Source organism: Archocentrus centrarchus, chromosome 23, assembly GCF_007364275.1.
Source record: "Archocentrus centrarchus isolate MPI-CPG fArcCen1 chromosome 23, fArcCen1, whole genome shotgun sequence".
NCBI lineage: Eukaryota > Metazoa > Chordata > Actinopteri > Cichliformes > Cichlidae > Archocentrus > Archocentrus centrarchus.
In genome coordinates, this window is record NC_044368.1 from 14945061 (window position 1) to 14961205 (window position 16145).

The window sequence follows — 16145 nt, forward strand, 5'->3', positions numbered from 1 at the left end:
TTTTCCTTGACCAAACACACACACACACAGACACACACACACACACACACACACACACACACACACACACACACACACACACACACACACACACACACACACACACACACACACAGACGCAGACACAGAGATACAGAGAGGAAATGGCTCGTGCTGCTCCCAAATAAGCTGATGTGTCATGGCTTCCTTTCTGATATTTCTGCAAAATTTCAGGAAGGAGGCTGCAGCACCTCTCTTTTTCTTCCTCTTCTTCTCCTCCTGTCACGGTATGAGACACAGCTGTGGCTGTGACAGTTGTTCTTTTTCTGTAAGAGTTTGCAGCTCCTGTGGTGGGAGACGCTGCCACTCTGGAGAGCCATGAGCCGCTGTTGTGTGGTCAAAGTAATCACCTTGACAGAGATTCAACTTCTACAGGTAGGGAAAAAAGACTTATCTATAGCCCAGGGATTTTTGAGGCACTGCCACACACAGACAAAAAAAAAAAATGCATTTGTGTTCAGTTGCATGTTTGCATTTGTTTGCATGCAAGAGACATTTGTAGTTACAACCAGACTAATCATAGAGCCACCGTGGAATGGAAATTTTGCTATCAGTTCGCTATCCCAGTCTTATCTTCCCACACATTTCACAATCTAGTGGGTGGTTACAGTTATTTACTGGTTAGCAGGCTCAGCAAAATACAGTAAGCATGACTGAGAAGGCGTTTTGTTCCACTTTCAGCCTATTCCTATCCATTTAAGATGGGAAAAAGATGTTAAATGTTAATAATCTGCATCAATATGTCGCAAAGCGCTGTGTTTTGCAGAAATGAATCCAAAACTCCTACTAGGTTTTGCCCATAATTTCTACAACTAACTAATGTCACCATCACCCAGTGTTTCATAAGCTGCTGGATTTTTCTGAAGTGAAAGGAGAACTTGGGCAAGACTGAAACTGAGTTAGGCAAGAGCGTTTTCATTTTGATGTAAAACGTACCAAGTTTGTCTGTTACAATGGCTTTGTGAGTGCAGCATTTCAGGGGGGACTAAAGAAATGCACCTTTTAACTGCGAGGTAAATGACACCACTGTTAAATACAGCTCACATATAGAAGCGGGGCTTTCATTTAGCTGTGAAGGTGTTACTGTAACTTGGGCCTGCTGTTATCTGTAAGTAGAAGCTGAGATTTGGGATGTTATTTTATTTGAAGCCTGACAGAACTTTGCTTTGGTATGTTGAACAGCTGCAGTTGTGTTCACTTGTGATGTGATTTCCTGCATATTTACTGTGCAGTACTTTAGATTTGATTTACCTGGTGCACTCATGCCCAGGGGTTAACGAATGCTAAGACTTATGTGTGGAATAAGGGCATTTTCTGGCTTTGGCATTTTTATTTTAGTGCTTTAAACATCTCTAATGAGGAAGATGCAGATATATAGGTTTGAACAGGAGGCAGGAAATGCAGAGTACAACTGCTATTTATTATTATTTTTTTTTTGTTCAAACATTGTGAAACATAATGAAGCAGACTGTGCTGAAATTAATTAAATCAAAAACAAAAGGCAAAGTCTACTGTAGGTTTGCATGTCAGGAATAACTGTGCAAGTGTGTGTAAATAGAAAAGTGAACCCATGACCTCCTCTCTGCCAGCATGCTCAAACACTGCTTCGATTGTTGTAGCAGGTGCTGATAGCCGTGCTGAAAAAGCAAAAAGCAAAAAAAAACCCAAAAAACCCGGAAGTGTCTGAAACAGCCACAACATTCCCATACTTGAGCCCTGATTGATTACATTCTTATATCTTTCCTTGACGCATGTGTATGGTGGGCACGCTGTGCATGCCCGCTTCACACATGCACAGGCCGACCATTGTCGAGGCTGGCCTCGGTGACTGAAGCACCATTACTCCTCAAATCTAATCAGATTCCCTTAAGTGGATAACAAGCGTGTCTCCGGCATTTACAGTAGTGAGAAAGCCGAAGCGAAACAAGGACAATCCGCTGTCACACAAAGCAGATGTGGTGTGCAGCAGTTCTGGCATCCCTCCTGCTATCCAAAGTGGAAAAAAATGTTGATTGGCTAACAACTGGCATCTTGTTTAGCCTGGAGAATTCAGATAACAACTCTTAGTCACTACTGACAAGATGAGTATTGTGATGAGCTTGGTCTTAGTTAGGTGGCTGAGTAGTGAATAAGGTCAGCTAGTCTAGCTGACAAGGGGGAATTTAATGCTGAGTTTTAGTATAAAGATCGATTTTAAAGCTGCCACAGCAGAAACTACCCTACAGTTTGGCAGCGGTGCACCAGTTAGCATTTAAAACATAAAAAGAATAAACAATAGTTACATAATGAATCAGTTCTGACCATCTTTTTCTGAGGCGGCGTAAAAAGAAGAAGTGCTCTAACCAGCAGCTGATGATACTTCTTTTCTGGCTTTTTAGATAATTATCTTTAAATAAACGACATCTGTCACCTGCTTTTAAAGCTGGGTAATGTGATCTAAATGTGCTACCATAAAATTAGGAACACATGAGATTTTTTAATATCATCTTTGATTTCCCCAATCACCAGCAACTAATTCTGGTGTGGCCAAGGGAACCTTCTTGTAGCCATTTCTTATTGTTGCTTGAGTTTCATTTAGTCCTGATTTAAAAAAGGATCTATTCCGTGATTTAACATAGCTGAGAGCTTGCTGTTTTGACCAGTGAATAAAATACATTTGGGAGGAAGTAAGTGAAACTACTGACAACTTACAAGGCTACCATTCTTAAATCACAGCTAACACTTCATGTAAACTAATAAAGCATGCCACAACACCAACTGTCTTTGTGAGCACCAAGCAGGAAAATTAGATACTTTAGGTGAGCCGTTCCTTCCTAAAATTGCCCTCCGCTTCTACTGAAGAAGACCTCAAAATAGATTTATTGCAGTTATTGTATGAAGAACTCAAAAAACTCAACTATTTACATTAAAAGCAGGGAATGAATTGAAAGGCTTGGTTAAAAATGGCATTGAAGGAGTTATTTAAAACCTTCACTTGGGAACAAGGGTCAATTGTGCTGCCACAAACCCTGCAGCAGGCAGCAGAGGACTTTGGGAGGTAACCACTGATTGGTCAGCCAGAAAGAAAAGGGCGGTCTGAACGAGTTAGTGATAGATGCTAAAGGCAGATATCCTGCAGTGATCAAACCCTGGATGATCTAACAGTCCAGTGTTTGAAGTCATTATCATGCTACGCAACATAAAGGCTTACACCCAGCTTTGGGCCTAATTAGTTCACTTAGGGCCCTTTATAAGGCGCTGGTAGGGTGACTGGAAGGGACAGACACTCACTGAGAAGTCACCAGATCAACAGGATAGCGGCAGCAGCAGCAGACGTGGATCCCTAAAGTTGACCTGCTGCCACACCAGAACAAATCAATCTGAAGATTATCTGCTTTTCTGAGAATGCCACACTTAAGTGACTGCAGTTACTACACAATGCGGGATGCAACCAGAGCTTCAAATGTAAGAATGCATTCTGAATGATTTGGTGACGTTTATTTAACAGTGTATAACTTTTTTGTAAAGCTTTCAGAACTGTTTTTTTTTTCTTTTTTCGCTGTACTGACATGTTATGCAAGATTAATAGATGAGATTCAAAACTGGTCTGTTTTTTTTGACAGATTCAGCTGATGTCTTGGCATCCAAATTTTTTTAATAAAATTTTACACTATGTGATTTTGAAAAATAGGACGCAGAGGATGACTTCAAATTCCCATAAAGACGCTTTCAACATTTTTTTTAGATGACTCACTTTAATATGAGTGATAGCTTACATGTTGTAAGCCTGTAAATTTACTGCACATAAGTGACTAATCACAGAAAACTGAGTTACATTAGATAATATTTTCATAAAGACAACAGCTGCTTTGGACGACCTCTGTGCAAATACTTTGAGTCAGTGCTGCTTCAGCGGTATGGGAATGCAGCCTTCCACTTCCTGGATGGACTTAGTCAGCTTATTGAACTGATGCTTGATCTGTTTATCCTACAGGTACAGAGCCACCTGGAGAACTCCAAGTTCCATCTCCACCAGAACCAGAATCAGCCCGTGAAGCAGTACCTGACGCTGGGCTCCAAGCTGGCCTCCTCGGCCGCATCGGGCCACGCCGTGCCGCATCCGCACACCCCTGGCCAGGCACTGGCCACCGTGCCAATCATGAGGAATGGACACATGCCCCCCGTCAGTGACGGCAGCAACCCCAACAGCCCTGTTACCCTGCTTACAATGGCCAATCATGACAGTGAGGTGAGTGGACTGATTGAAAAGGAAAGAATCTGAATCATGATTATATGGAACTGAAATTCAGAGAACTCAGAATGTGAAATTGAAACAGAAGTTTTGAACCACAGACTGGGTCACTGACGGATGAACTGTGGTTCATGAGTTTTGTAGATTACACAACATCCTTATGAGGTTTTCCTTCCAACATGGCAAATCCTTTCTTCTGTGTTGATTTTTCATAACCACTTGTAAGAGATTTGTTGCTGCCCCTCTAATTTCTTTCTAACTAAGGGTGATAAATAATGGCTGACACTTTGTTGAGATGGATAGCTGACACAGAGCATACTTCAGAAGCATCAATTACGACTACGTTTCCTGTCTGGATTGGGTCTGAATCTTAATGCAGAGAGCAGCTCCAACTAATCATCTAAACAAAGTGATGCCATTATTGATCTCCCTTTCTCTCTGATGTGCTCATCAATAACTTCAGACATACAGTCTCTGATGAGAGAACCCCTTTCAAAGGAGGAAACTAGGTTGGTAACAGATGCATGTTTTTTCCCGCTAGCACCGCCAACAAATCTCAGAACATGGCGGCGAAGAGCTCGTCTGTTATTGAATTAATCTCTCGACAGTTCCTCCCTCTTTTCCCTTGTCTATTCTGGTTTGAATGTTGAGATTTCAAACAAATTGGACAGCATTGAAATTCTGGTACAAACATCATCAGTCTGTCCATGAGTACACTGAAATCACTGTTTTCTTTTAGTTTCCAATGGATGAAGTTATTGATGACCTAATTAGTCTTGAATCCGATTTCAATGATGGAGGCTTGGATTGCATGGAGCCTAACATCATAATGCAAAACAATGTAAGTATGAATCAAATCAACTTTTGCTCTAACAGCTAATTACTAACCCCTTTGCACTGATTTGTGCGTCGCTGCCTTTGTGGGTTAAAACAGTCGAGCACAGGTTTGAGTCAGGCTCCCTAACTAATCACTTCTCTGTTTTTAAGGTTGAATGGGGACTTGAAAGTGAGGCTTCTTTACCCAAACACTTAGGTGCTGGTTTGACTAGCTTGGGAAAAAGGGGACCTGACTCACTTTGAGGTCAGCTTAAGTCTAGAAATGAGTCAAAGTTCACTTGAGATTAGCAACATTACTAAAGAAATCCAACAAAGCAGATTAAGAATTTTAAAAGAAAGGAAAGGTGATGATAAGCATCTGACAACAAAAGTTAAATGTATAGTAAATTCATGGGAAGGTGACAAAGCTAATCTGTAATTTGTAGTGGCCCCTAATGACGTGCAGACAACAATAAAAGACAGCAGTTACTTTTGTTAATCTAAACCTAAACCTAAAAGCATAGAAAACATTGCATCAATGTAAAAAAAAAAAAAGGTGAACAGATGATACTTTGGAACTCTTTAGCAAAATTAAGTGGTTGCACTGCATCAGTAGGATTCACAGCCTGGAAAGAATGAAAAAACTCTGAGCACATAAATTATCTGGGACAGAGAACAAAGCTGCACAACACTGGGAATCATGCCTGAGTCCATAAATAAAAAGAGACACACACAGATAAAGTGAAGCAGAGTAAAACACAACAGACACTGTGATGGAAGGCTAGGGAGGAGAAGGAGGAAGAGGAGGAGGAATGAGGGAGAGTCAGTGGGTTTCAAATATAGACAGGAGTGCACCAGCCAGGAGCGAAGAGTGAGAGATTTTGCTGGAGAGAGTTACTGAGCCAATGGATTGGCCTAATGCATAAAGTCCCCACGGGCTTGTTCAGAAATGATACCATGCTTAAATGGATCAATTCATCCTAATTAGTTATACAGTACGATGCATCACATAATTTTGCCGTGTCAACACACTCAGGAATGCAGACGGGAGAGGAATTGAAGTGATTACAATATTAGAAGTAGGGGAATTGTTCCTATCTCTCATTTCAATATGCACTTTTGTCCCCTCCTCCTATTAAAAAAAAAAAAGGAAAATAATGCGAGCCTAACTAACTGCAGGTACCTTAAATGTTTCTTTTCTCTTGACTTCCTTCACACTCAACAGCGTAGTTGTTACATTTGACACACGTGTCGAGGACAAAATTAGCTGTGCACATCTTGGAATCCGTTGTAGCTTCTGGCGTGCTTTTTCCCATAAATACACAAATGCGAATTAGACACACATGTGTGTCATCACACTAAATATCTCCGCTCCATGAAAAGGCGGTATTATTGCAGAGGGGGCCTGCATGGGTTCTCAGGCAAGAAGACACCCGTAGGAAAACAGTTTTGCCTCTGTTCATGCAGTTGACCTAGCTAGCCCTTTCATCTAATGGGATGCTATTTTCAACACAGAGCGAATCAGTGTTAGGAGCACTTTCTTCTGGAGGGGTTTTGAAAATGATGCCATTAGCAAATCAAGGCACTATGTCTGGTCGAATCACCCCTCAGAGAGCAGAAGGCCTGGGTTTGAGGTCGGGGGTAGTGCATCTTACAATTAGGTGATATTTTTGTTAACTTGTTTTTATTTGGTCATACAAAAATAAACGCATGCAACGTGGAACATGGCAAAAATTCATGACTGCAGCTCCAGGTTTGTCCTGTCCTGCTGTGGGAGGTGTGGAACCACATCTCCCTGCTGGGAGCTCTGCAGCCACATTCCCCCAGGGGTGTGGTGCTGGCAACCTTCTCTTCAAGGCTCTGATCACTCCACATGTCTCTTGTCATTTCTGTCAATGCCAAACAAAGCCACACAGCAGTTAAAAACAACTATTTGTTTCTTGGCTTTTTGTGTCAAAGTGTGAAACCCTTGTTTGTTTACGTGTGTGTGAAATGTAAATGCACTTCCCCTTTAACTGACCCGCTCCCTTTCTTCCCCTCCATCTCGCCTCTCTCCTCCCTAGGTGTCACTCAGCAGCAGCATGTTGGACGTCTATGGGGGTGAACAAGGTATGAACGCCCCTAATGGTGGACTGAGTCCTACATCTAACCCTACAAAGCTCACTGTAAAAAGGGAATACACAGGTATGAACTCATACCATAATCTGACCAAACAACTAAACCATTAAAGAGTTGCTCACATTAATTTGAAGGCTAAAAAAACAACAATCACACAAAGTTCCCTTTGTTAGATGCCATTTTGGGGAATTAAAATGGAGGGATTAAAATGTAATTACAATAAAAAAAAAAACAGAAATAAAACTAGTTCCTCTAAGATTTGGTTAGAAGAACAGAGTGTACTTGTGTTAGCTACAAGTGGCAGTTGAGCTCAAGTCCAGTGATGTGCAACAGGCGAATAAAGTGCGTGCTTATTTCTGTCCGGTGTGCGACAAACACTGTTTTGTCTGTCACTGATTTTGTTAATCGGGTGTGGAAAAGTGCAGGCTTTTCATCTCAGTGCAACAACAACAGCAAAAAAAAAAAAAAAAAAGACACTTTTAGACGTTTCATATTGATTGCACACACTGAGAAGAAAAATTATGAGGAAATTGAAAGGATGCCTGAAAAAAAAAAAAATCATTCTCAATGGGCAAATAAGTAAATTGCCATCTGTTTCATTGGAGTGTAGGCGGAGAGGACAATGGGCTGTTGCACAGAGTTCAAATTGTCTTGATTAAATCAACAGAGACAAATTGGGAAATCCAATCTCAGGTCCCTAATTATGTAATTTGGGAGAACGTGACTACAAATATGGCTACACTGGAATTTTTGTCCGTCTCTTGGACGGATGAGTGAATTGGCTAAAGTGTCTTAATTATAGAATGTTTCACTGAAAAGGGGTTACCATTTTTTTTTTCTTTACAATGAGCTTCAGACATGCTGGAGGGGGTAAACTGGGGTCAGTGTGTGTAAGGAGGTCAAATTTAAGCCCGTAGTGTAGACTCATGCATCATGAATCTCCACATTCTGACCCTGGCGCTGAACTCCCTCAAAACGGCTGATTGTGCGTCTCCTGACTGGACCTTCTGTGGTGTTTTGTATTTGTTGTCTTTCAGTTTCTAAATCAGTGTGCGTTGCTAATGCATTTGTTCCCCTGTGTGATTTATTTATTTTATTGTATTTTTTGGCAGAACACGACACAAGGGTGATGGCCAAAGAAAGGCAGAAAAAAGACAACCATAATTTAAGTAAGTGTCACCTCCCCCCTCCTGCCACACAACTCCATAATACTTTATCATCTGAGGATGGCCTTTGACACGTTATCTGACGGTGGTCTCATCATCTTTTGCTCCCGTTTCTCTTTCTGCTTCCACAGTTGAAAGAAGGCGAAGATACAACATCAACTACAGGATTAAGGAGCTTGGAACACTCATACCAAAATCGAATGATCCGTAAGTTGCACAATTCTAAATATATTTACAGAAAAATGCCCCCGCTTTGCTTCACTTTGTGCCACTGAAACAACTGCAAGAACTTGTGTGTTGGGTATTAAATTCACAGCACAAAGACACTCGAAACGCTGTTCATTGAATTCAAATGAGCACTCAAGCACATTTCAGTCATATTTCAAGGGTGCACTTGAACTCCCATTGTAGTTGACGCTCTTAGAGCTGTACATCTCCTCGCTGGGTCCCGACAGTTCAGCTCAAAGCATGAATGATGAGGAAAGGGTCAAATGCAAAGAAGCGGGCCACGCCATTTGAATCAAAGTTTGAAGCACAATTGGAACACCGAGATGGAGCGTGGAACTGAATTGAAATCCTGCGGCCATCTTTCGCAGTTGAACTTTGCTTCAAATTTAAATGGAAGGTTAGCGTTGTCATCGTGCCATTAACGCGGGATAAAAGAGATTATTAGCGCTGATCAGACCAACGTCTCACTCGTGTGGAAAAGGACAATTTTACTGCAGCTTCCCTGTCCTTCTTTAAAAAAGTAATAATATCTCCAAAAGAATGACTTGCACTCTAGCACCTTAAGTCCATTGCTCCATTTTTCTCCTTGCCTTCCTACTTAGCTCATTTTCCCCTCACCTATTTTTATTCGAGGATTAATTTTACCATACGAGGAGGTACAAGAATGGACTTTCCGCATAGCTACTTAACTATTCTATTAAAATTCCCATTCAGTGTCCCCATGTAATGTCCAAGGATGAATAATTGCCCCATGTAAATCACCATTTCTTATTCATATCATAAAAAAGGAGGGGAAAAAACCTCTGTTAAAACTTTTCCTTGCATTTTTTTTATTGCAAAGGATATTCTGCCGACATAAGGGGGTTCTGTGTAAAAGGTTATCTTTTACGTTTCCCCTTTCTGCAGTGACATGCGGTGGAACAAAGGCACCATCCTGAAGGCCTCGGTGGAGTACATAAGATGGCTGCAGAAGGAGCAGCAGCACGCACGGGAGCTGGAAAGCCGTCAGAAGAAGCTGGAGCAAGCCAACAGGAGGCTGCTGCTGAGGATTCAGGTAATGTTTAGTTCATGTTTATGGTATACATGCTGATAAAAGGCTTGACGTTTTCCAAAAACAGAGCTCACTATAGTGCTAGCATTAAGATTTGTCCCAGTGCAGCTTCATATCATACTGATCTCTTCCTGCCAATGATCAGCTGGCAACTGCCAGTCCTACCTCCATCATCCCCAGGTACTTCATGCTAATTTCCACCTTAAACCTTTATGACACCACAGTGCAAACTTAGAGACTCCCACAACCCCACCACCTTCACCGCCACTCTCTTTTACAAAAGATCCTTGAATCCCATAATCTTTTCTTATATTCAATTCAATTCAATTCAATTCAATTCAATTCAATTTTATTTATATAGCACCAAATCACAACAAACTGTCGCCTCAAGGCGCTTTGTATTGTGGGTAAAGACCCTACAATAATACATATATTATAGAGGGCAGTGCTAATTGCCTGCTAAATAAACACAATAACCTCAGCTCTCTGACCTCAGGGAGCGTTCCCTGAGGTCAGAGAGCTGGGCATAAACAGATCAAGATCACTGGTAGAAAAGATGCTTAATGACAAATTCATGCTGATGGGATTGCATATACATTTACATATTCACGCATTGCAGTTTACTTGAGTTGACGTCATCGGTGGGAATGATAAAAAAATATCTGTAATCGACTTAAAAGATGATAAAACTGCACAAAACAATGACCGCTGCTGATGACAAATGAGCACCTAACAAAAGTCAAACAGGGCTTTGTGGTGACACTGATAGGTGATAAGCACTGATGATGTACTCTGTAAGAGTGAGAAGATTACACAATGAGCCTCCCAACCTAACCTCAGAATGTGGAGGAGATGGTAAAATCAGGGTGTGATTGTGATTGTCTCAGTGCTACTCCCACATCAGTTAAAGACAAGTCAGCTCATAACTGATGAATTTCACACAGTTTTAGATATTTATTTAGATACTGAGCATAGTGTTTTAAAAAGCTGAACTGATACCCTTCTGTGCATACAGTTGCCAAAATCTCACATAAGGAAGCTTTGCCTACTGCTGCTGTGTGTCTGCAAGCTGCTTTGCAACCCACCTTGAGCCCCCGGTCCTTTAAACCTGTGACTGCTCTGTTGTGCAGCTTTCCATGTGTGCACACATTTTCTAAACCACACTTTATGCCTATTATTTAACCCAAGGTTTCTTTTATTTTATTTTCCAGGAGCTTGAGATTCAAGCAAGAGCTCACGGGCTTCCAAACATGGCCACAGCCTTGGGGACGGTTGAACTTTCCTCCCACTTACTCAAACAACAGCAGCAGCAACAGCAGCAGCAGCAGCAGCAGCAGCAATCATCTCCCCAGGCCCAGCAACCTCAACAGCCAACTCTCTACCAGGAGGACATCAACAATGACTACCTCCAGAGGATAGCTGTGGTGAGTGGCGTGCCATCCACTGCCACCATAAGCGGGCCGCAGGATCACATTAGCGGTGCAGATGCCTGCACCACATTCTCCGACCCGCTGTCCCATTTCACAGACTTCTTCACCACCACACTTAAGGAGGAACACCAGCTGGATGAGATCCTGATGGATGACCCGCTGTCACCGTTTGGCACCGATCCGCTCCTGTCGGCCGGCTCCCCCGGAGCTGCATCCAAGGACAGCAGCCGCAGGAGCAGCTTCAGCTCTGCCGAGGGTGATGACCTATAAGGGTGCCCTCAGTCCTGTTATCATCTGTAATCCCCGTTGGTAAAGGGCATACATACAGCCTTTAAAGGACTGATTGATGGCTCCGGTCACACATTTAAGACATCTAATCAGGTTGCAAGTAATTTAAAAAAATGACATCTGACAGCACTCCTTTAAAGTGCCACCTGTGCATTAAGTGTGTAGATCTTGTTGATCAGTTGGGTGTTGGAGCAACCAAAAACTGACATTCTCCAAAGCTCAGCGGGAACAGAATCATCCCGTGAACACGCCATGGACCGCCTGCTCCTTTTAACTCTACTAGAGACAATTTCCACTATTCTCTGCCTCCCAGACCGAGCTGAACAACACTTGTAAGAAAAAGGGAGACAATTATAAGTTCATAATGTTAATGACTACTGTTTTTTTTAGCACACTGTGGTGGCAACACACTGTAACATATGCAAAATAACCACTAAAAACATACCAAAAGTATTTCTTTTAATGAAAGTATTACTTCTTTACAAAAGAAATTTCTTTAATAAGTTGCAGACAGTTGCATTGTATGACGTGCCTTATTTGACACCCCCATGCCCCCAGTTTTGTCTTCAAAGAGGCAAGTGATGTACTCACCCCAAAGCCTAACATGTCCCCGTCTGTCTTTGAAGCGTTTTTGTTTGATACCATGCTGTATTTATATGTTTTAATCCATGTATTCATAAAAAAATATATATATTATTATCTAACACCTTTTTTTATTCTTTGTAGGGGTGGGAAAGACATAATAAACCCCCTTTTTTTTTAAAGTATTTCTTATTTCTTGTCATGTTGCAGAAATCAGAATAGTTTAGGAGTAGAGGTGTGCACCCTCCTCAAAATAGACAGCTGTTGCATTCCTAAGTGCCACACCTGCTGTAGCCAGAATCACAGTTAGCAATACGTCACATCCAAGCAATGCATTTCTCGCTCTACTACAAAAAGCCTCACTTCTAACTGAACCTGCACAAGACTCAACAAATGAGGAGCCTGAAGGTAGAAACTTGATACAAAGTGACTAGTTGTAAACTGCGGATTAAAAAAAAAAAAAAAAGATTCTGGATGACAACAAGAGTATAAAAAAAGCCTGAAAAGATTCATAGTGAAAGGTGAAGAGCCTTACAAGGTGGCTGATTGGCAATGAGAGGCCGAAAGGAAGAGAGAGGAGGGAAATTGGATAATAAAGACAAGTGGAGGAGGAGTAATAATTCTGATGAGCCCACTGTGAGCTGATGAGCCCTTGAGGATGAATAATGGCGACGGATAAAGAGTTGCTCTGAGAGCTGTTAGCTGAGGGCCCAGAAAGTTTCCTTTGAGGTAAGAAGGTTGCAGAGATGTGTCCTTTAATTCCACAGGAATATGATTACAAACAATCTGTATCAAAGTTAGCTGGAGAAACTTTCTGACACCGAAACAAAAAAAAAAACACTCTTTGATCTCATATTGATTAAAAAAAGAAAAGAAAAAAAAAACACGAATTTTGTGCAGTTGGGTCACTGACAAAAATCATACATCAACATGTGTGTTTTTCTCATCTTGAGGTCATGTATTAATAATACAACAAACAGACTAGTCGGGAAAACAACACACCAATACATCCCAAACGGATTTCTCATCAAAGCCTCTCAAAATTAATGTTTCAGCGTAGTGTGCACTGAAATCGAAACATATCTCACTCACATCTCCTCTTTAGCTGCAAATAAGCAGAGAGCCAATCAATTGCTCTGGAGTACAGCCACTCCAAACTACAAAGTGCTTAGTGATGTTTATGGGTAACTTTCCAAATTATGGAAGGTGAATATAGATTTGTTTTTGCTGAAAAAAAGAAAAAATTAAGAAAAGCGTACTCGTTGCTGTAATGAAATTATTGGCAGAGTATGAAACAAGGAAATATAATAAGGTACCAACTAAAAAACAAAACAAAACAGATTAAAAAAAAAAAACATTCACATAGAACTCCAGAGACAAAGCACACTTCCACACTTCCACCTAACTGATTCATTTCTACCATATCAAAAGCTATCATAGGCAAAGTTCAAGGCCTGTTATGCACATGCTTCAAAAGGAAATGTGGTCGGATGAGGCAACAGTGACATCAGAACAAGTGACTTTTTATTAGGAATATCGCAGCTCATCAAGTCCAGGTTTGAAAAACTCACAGGGACTGTGATGTGTCTGCACTGGATTGAGAAAACATGCCTGCCTGTATGTTAGAGACATTAGCTGCATATGTAAAGAGTCAAACGTGAACATGTAAAACAAATGTGGCTGAATTTGCAATCATGCAAACCTCTCAATCTTTGGCTCACTTGCTCTCCTCTTTACCTAATTTCCTTCCTAAGAAACAGATGGGATTCTAGCTTCTTATAATATCTGCCAAAAAAAAAAAAATCCAAAAAAACAGTACACCTAGTAAAATAATACTTCACCTCCTTTCTGTTATACTACTGCACCCACAGGAACGTGGTCCCCCTCATTGAATTACCTCACTTCCAGGATTGCAAAAAAAAGAAAAGAAAAAGGCTGCTGCTCTATCCTATTTGCAACAGCAGGTGGCAGCAGCTGGCTGTGTGTTGTTATCACACTGTGCAGTAATGAAAAGAAACTCAATGCATGATTGTGGTGCCAATAGAGAACATTTGTGGCGGATTATGTAGGAAAGCCAATAAAGGAAAAAATTCCTTTTACTGTATAACAATGGCTGGAAAACAGTACTTTCCCATATGGAACTGTGCCTTGGCAGTATATGCTAAAGTCCAGGGTACTTCCTATACTTCCCAGTATAAACTGACAAATCTAAAGAAGGCAATTGATGTCGTGAACCTCACAGCGCAGTCGTTCTGTCACCAAAACAACGTTGTCAGACCTCCTGCCACCCACCAACACTGACGCCACCACTGAGCAGGAGAAGCTGTCACCAGCACAGATGCCAGAGCTGCCAGCGTGCTACAATGCACTCACCTGTCGAGCCTGCCATTGGCAACTCTTAATCACCTCCCGCTGAGGTGACTCACTTTGGAGGCATGGCAAGCGCAGACATATGCACAGGGCCGCGCACTCGCGTGCACACAAACAAGCCTAATCAAATGTGCAAACACAAACACACACTCACACCTATGCATGCTGCACAAATGCACGCACAGGTGTGTATTTCGTTGCACTTCGTTGCCACACATACGTGGAAGAGAAGGCAAATAAGAAAAAAAAAAGAAAAATCCACCTAAAAGCCCTCATCAGGATCTGGACTGTGACAAGACTTGTGCACAAATTAGGTGAAATTTGAGTGGGAATAACAATATGACAGCCGGCAGTGAGGAACCAAACATCAAGTGTCATATCTATTTTCAGCCATGACTCAGAGCTGTGTGACAAACAACACCATGCTGCTTCTCAATCAGTCAACCCATCTACTGGAAATGTGGCAAACTAGGCCCCGGATGAGTTTTTCCCTTCAGGAAAATAAGAAGTGATCTGAAACTAAGGTCAAAGTTAAAGGTGAAAATATAAAACTTAGCCAGAGTCTGAGCATCACATTTAAAGCTCATACCATCAACAATATTCCTCTGTCGCACCACAGTAATTCATCCCAACGCAACGCCGCTTTTATTGAGGACCACACCCTGACCAGTGCTCGACAAACTCCCACGTCACTAGACCAGCAAGGCCCCACGTGCATTAACAATGGAGCGCAAGAGAGATGAATAAAAGGCCTTCTCAAGATGCTATAAAATTAATGCGATTTCCAGAGTTTTTATGAATCGTGCCAGATGCCAAATACATAACTTCAAACAAATTGACTTCCAATTATTGGTGCCGCACCCCACTTCCAGATGTGCAACAGATGGAGCTGGGGCGACCAAAGGTGTCTCAGTCCACGCTTTTTGTTATTCCGCAGTAAAACAGCAGTACAGTTGTATGTGTTTTAAATCAGCGGGCTGTGGGCTGGAGGTGAAGGGAAGGACACGGGGATAGAGGAGGAAAAATGAAAGCACATCATTAGGAAAATGTAAATCGGCACAGCACAGACAGTGCCATATGTAGCATTAATACGGCCTGATATTATGTAAAGGCAGATGAGATGCTGGGGCTGAAAGCTGGAGCTGTATGAAGGAGGTGGGGGATTCAGAAATGTAAATGTTAATGTGATCTCTGCTGTATCTTCCAGTGCCTGGGATTAAATGGTAAAAAGGAACAATTATGGGGCTTGCTTTTTTTTTTTTTTTTTGCTGCATATGTTAATAGCTTACAATATCCTTGCATACAGAAAGAACATTAGATATGATTAGAAGATATCCACAGTTTATATACTGGAAGGTTTTACAGCAGCCATAAGAAACACTGCACTCTGCTCTGTTGTTAATAAAGTCTCTTCCTGGAAACTTTCAATAATTTGATTAGTCACTGTTAAATCGACATAAAAGTAAAACAAATGTGATCCGGAGTGAGGAAAGTAGCTGAGCACAGACTTCTTTTCACTGCAGAGAAAACTAATAGAATATCCAATAGCGGTACAGTGTCCTGGGAGGGTCATGGCTCTGATCCCATTATTACCACAGACTCGGGCCCCGAGGGAGCCAAAATGGCTATGTATTTTTCCCAGAGCCCACAGTGGAGCAGTCTACTGGGGCCCTATCTACTTCACTAGCAGTCTGGTTGAGCACCACAGGTCCTCCCCCTCTGATCCTCGGGGCCAAAGAGCTTCTCCTTGCTTCCTCTCTCTGTTTTCACGTATCTTAGGCTGTCTATTCAAATACAGCAGCGAGCGGGGACCATTTTGCTTGGCC

General features: G+C 41.7%; 1 protein-coding gene across 4 annotated transcripts; it reads left to right on the top strand.

Annotated features, from left to right (window-relative positions):
- Positions 1-301: 301 nt before the first annotated feature.
- On the top strand, positions 302-12084 carry tfec (transcription factor EC). Of its 4 annotated transcripts, none has more exons than XM_030720306.1 (8): positions 302-414; positions 4013-4267; positions 5010-5111; positions 7150-7270; positions 8317-8373; positions 8502-8577; positions 9505-9652; positions 10861-12084. In XM_030720306.1, the coding sequence occupies exons 1-8, from the start codon at positions 358-360 to the stop codon at positions 11347-11349; spliced, it is 1305 nt and encodes a 434-aa protein (XP_030576166.1). In that variant the 5' UTR covers positions 302-357; the 3' UTR covers positions 11350-12084. The 4 variants fall into 4 exon arrangements, with proteins under 4 accessions (XP_030576166.1, XP_030576168.1, XP_030576165.1 ...); XM_030720308.1 differs by lacking the exon at positions 302-414 and adding an exon at positions 996-1052; XM_030720305.1 differs by lacking the exon at positions 302-414 and adding an exon at positions 3187-3483.
- The last annotated feature ends 4061 nt before the right edge of the window (positions 12085-16145 follow it).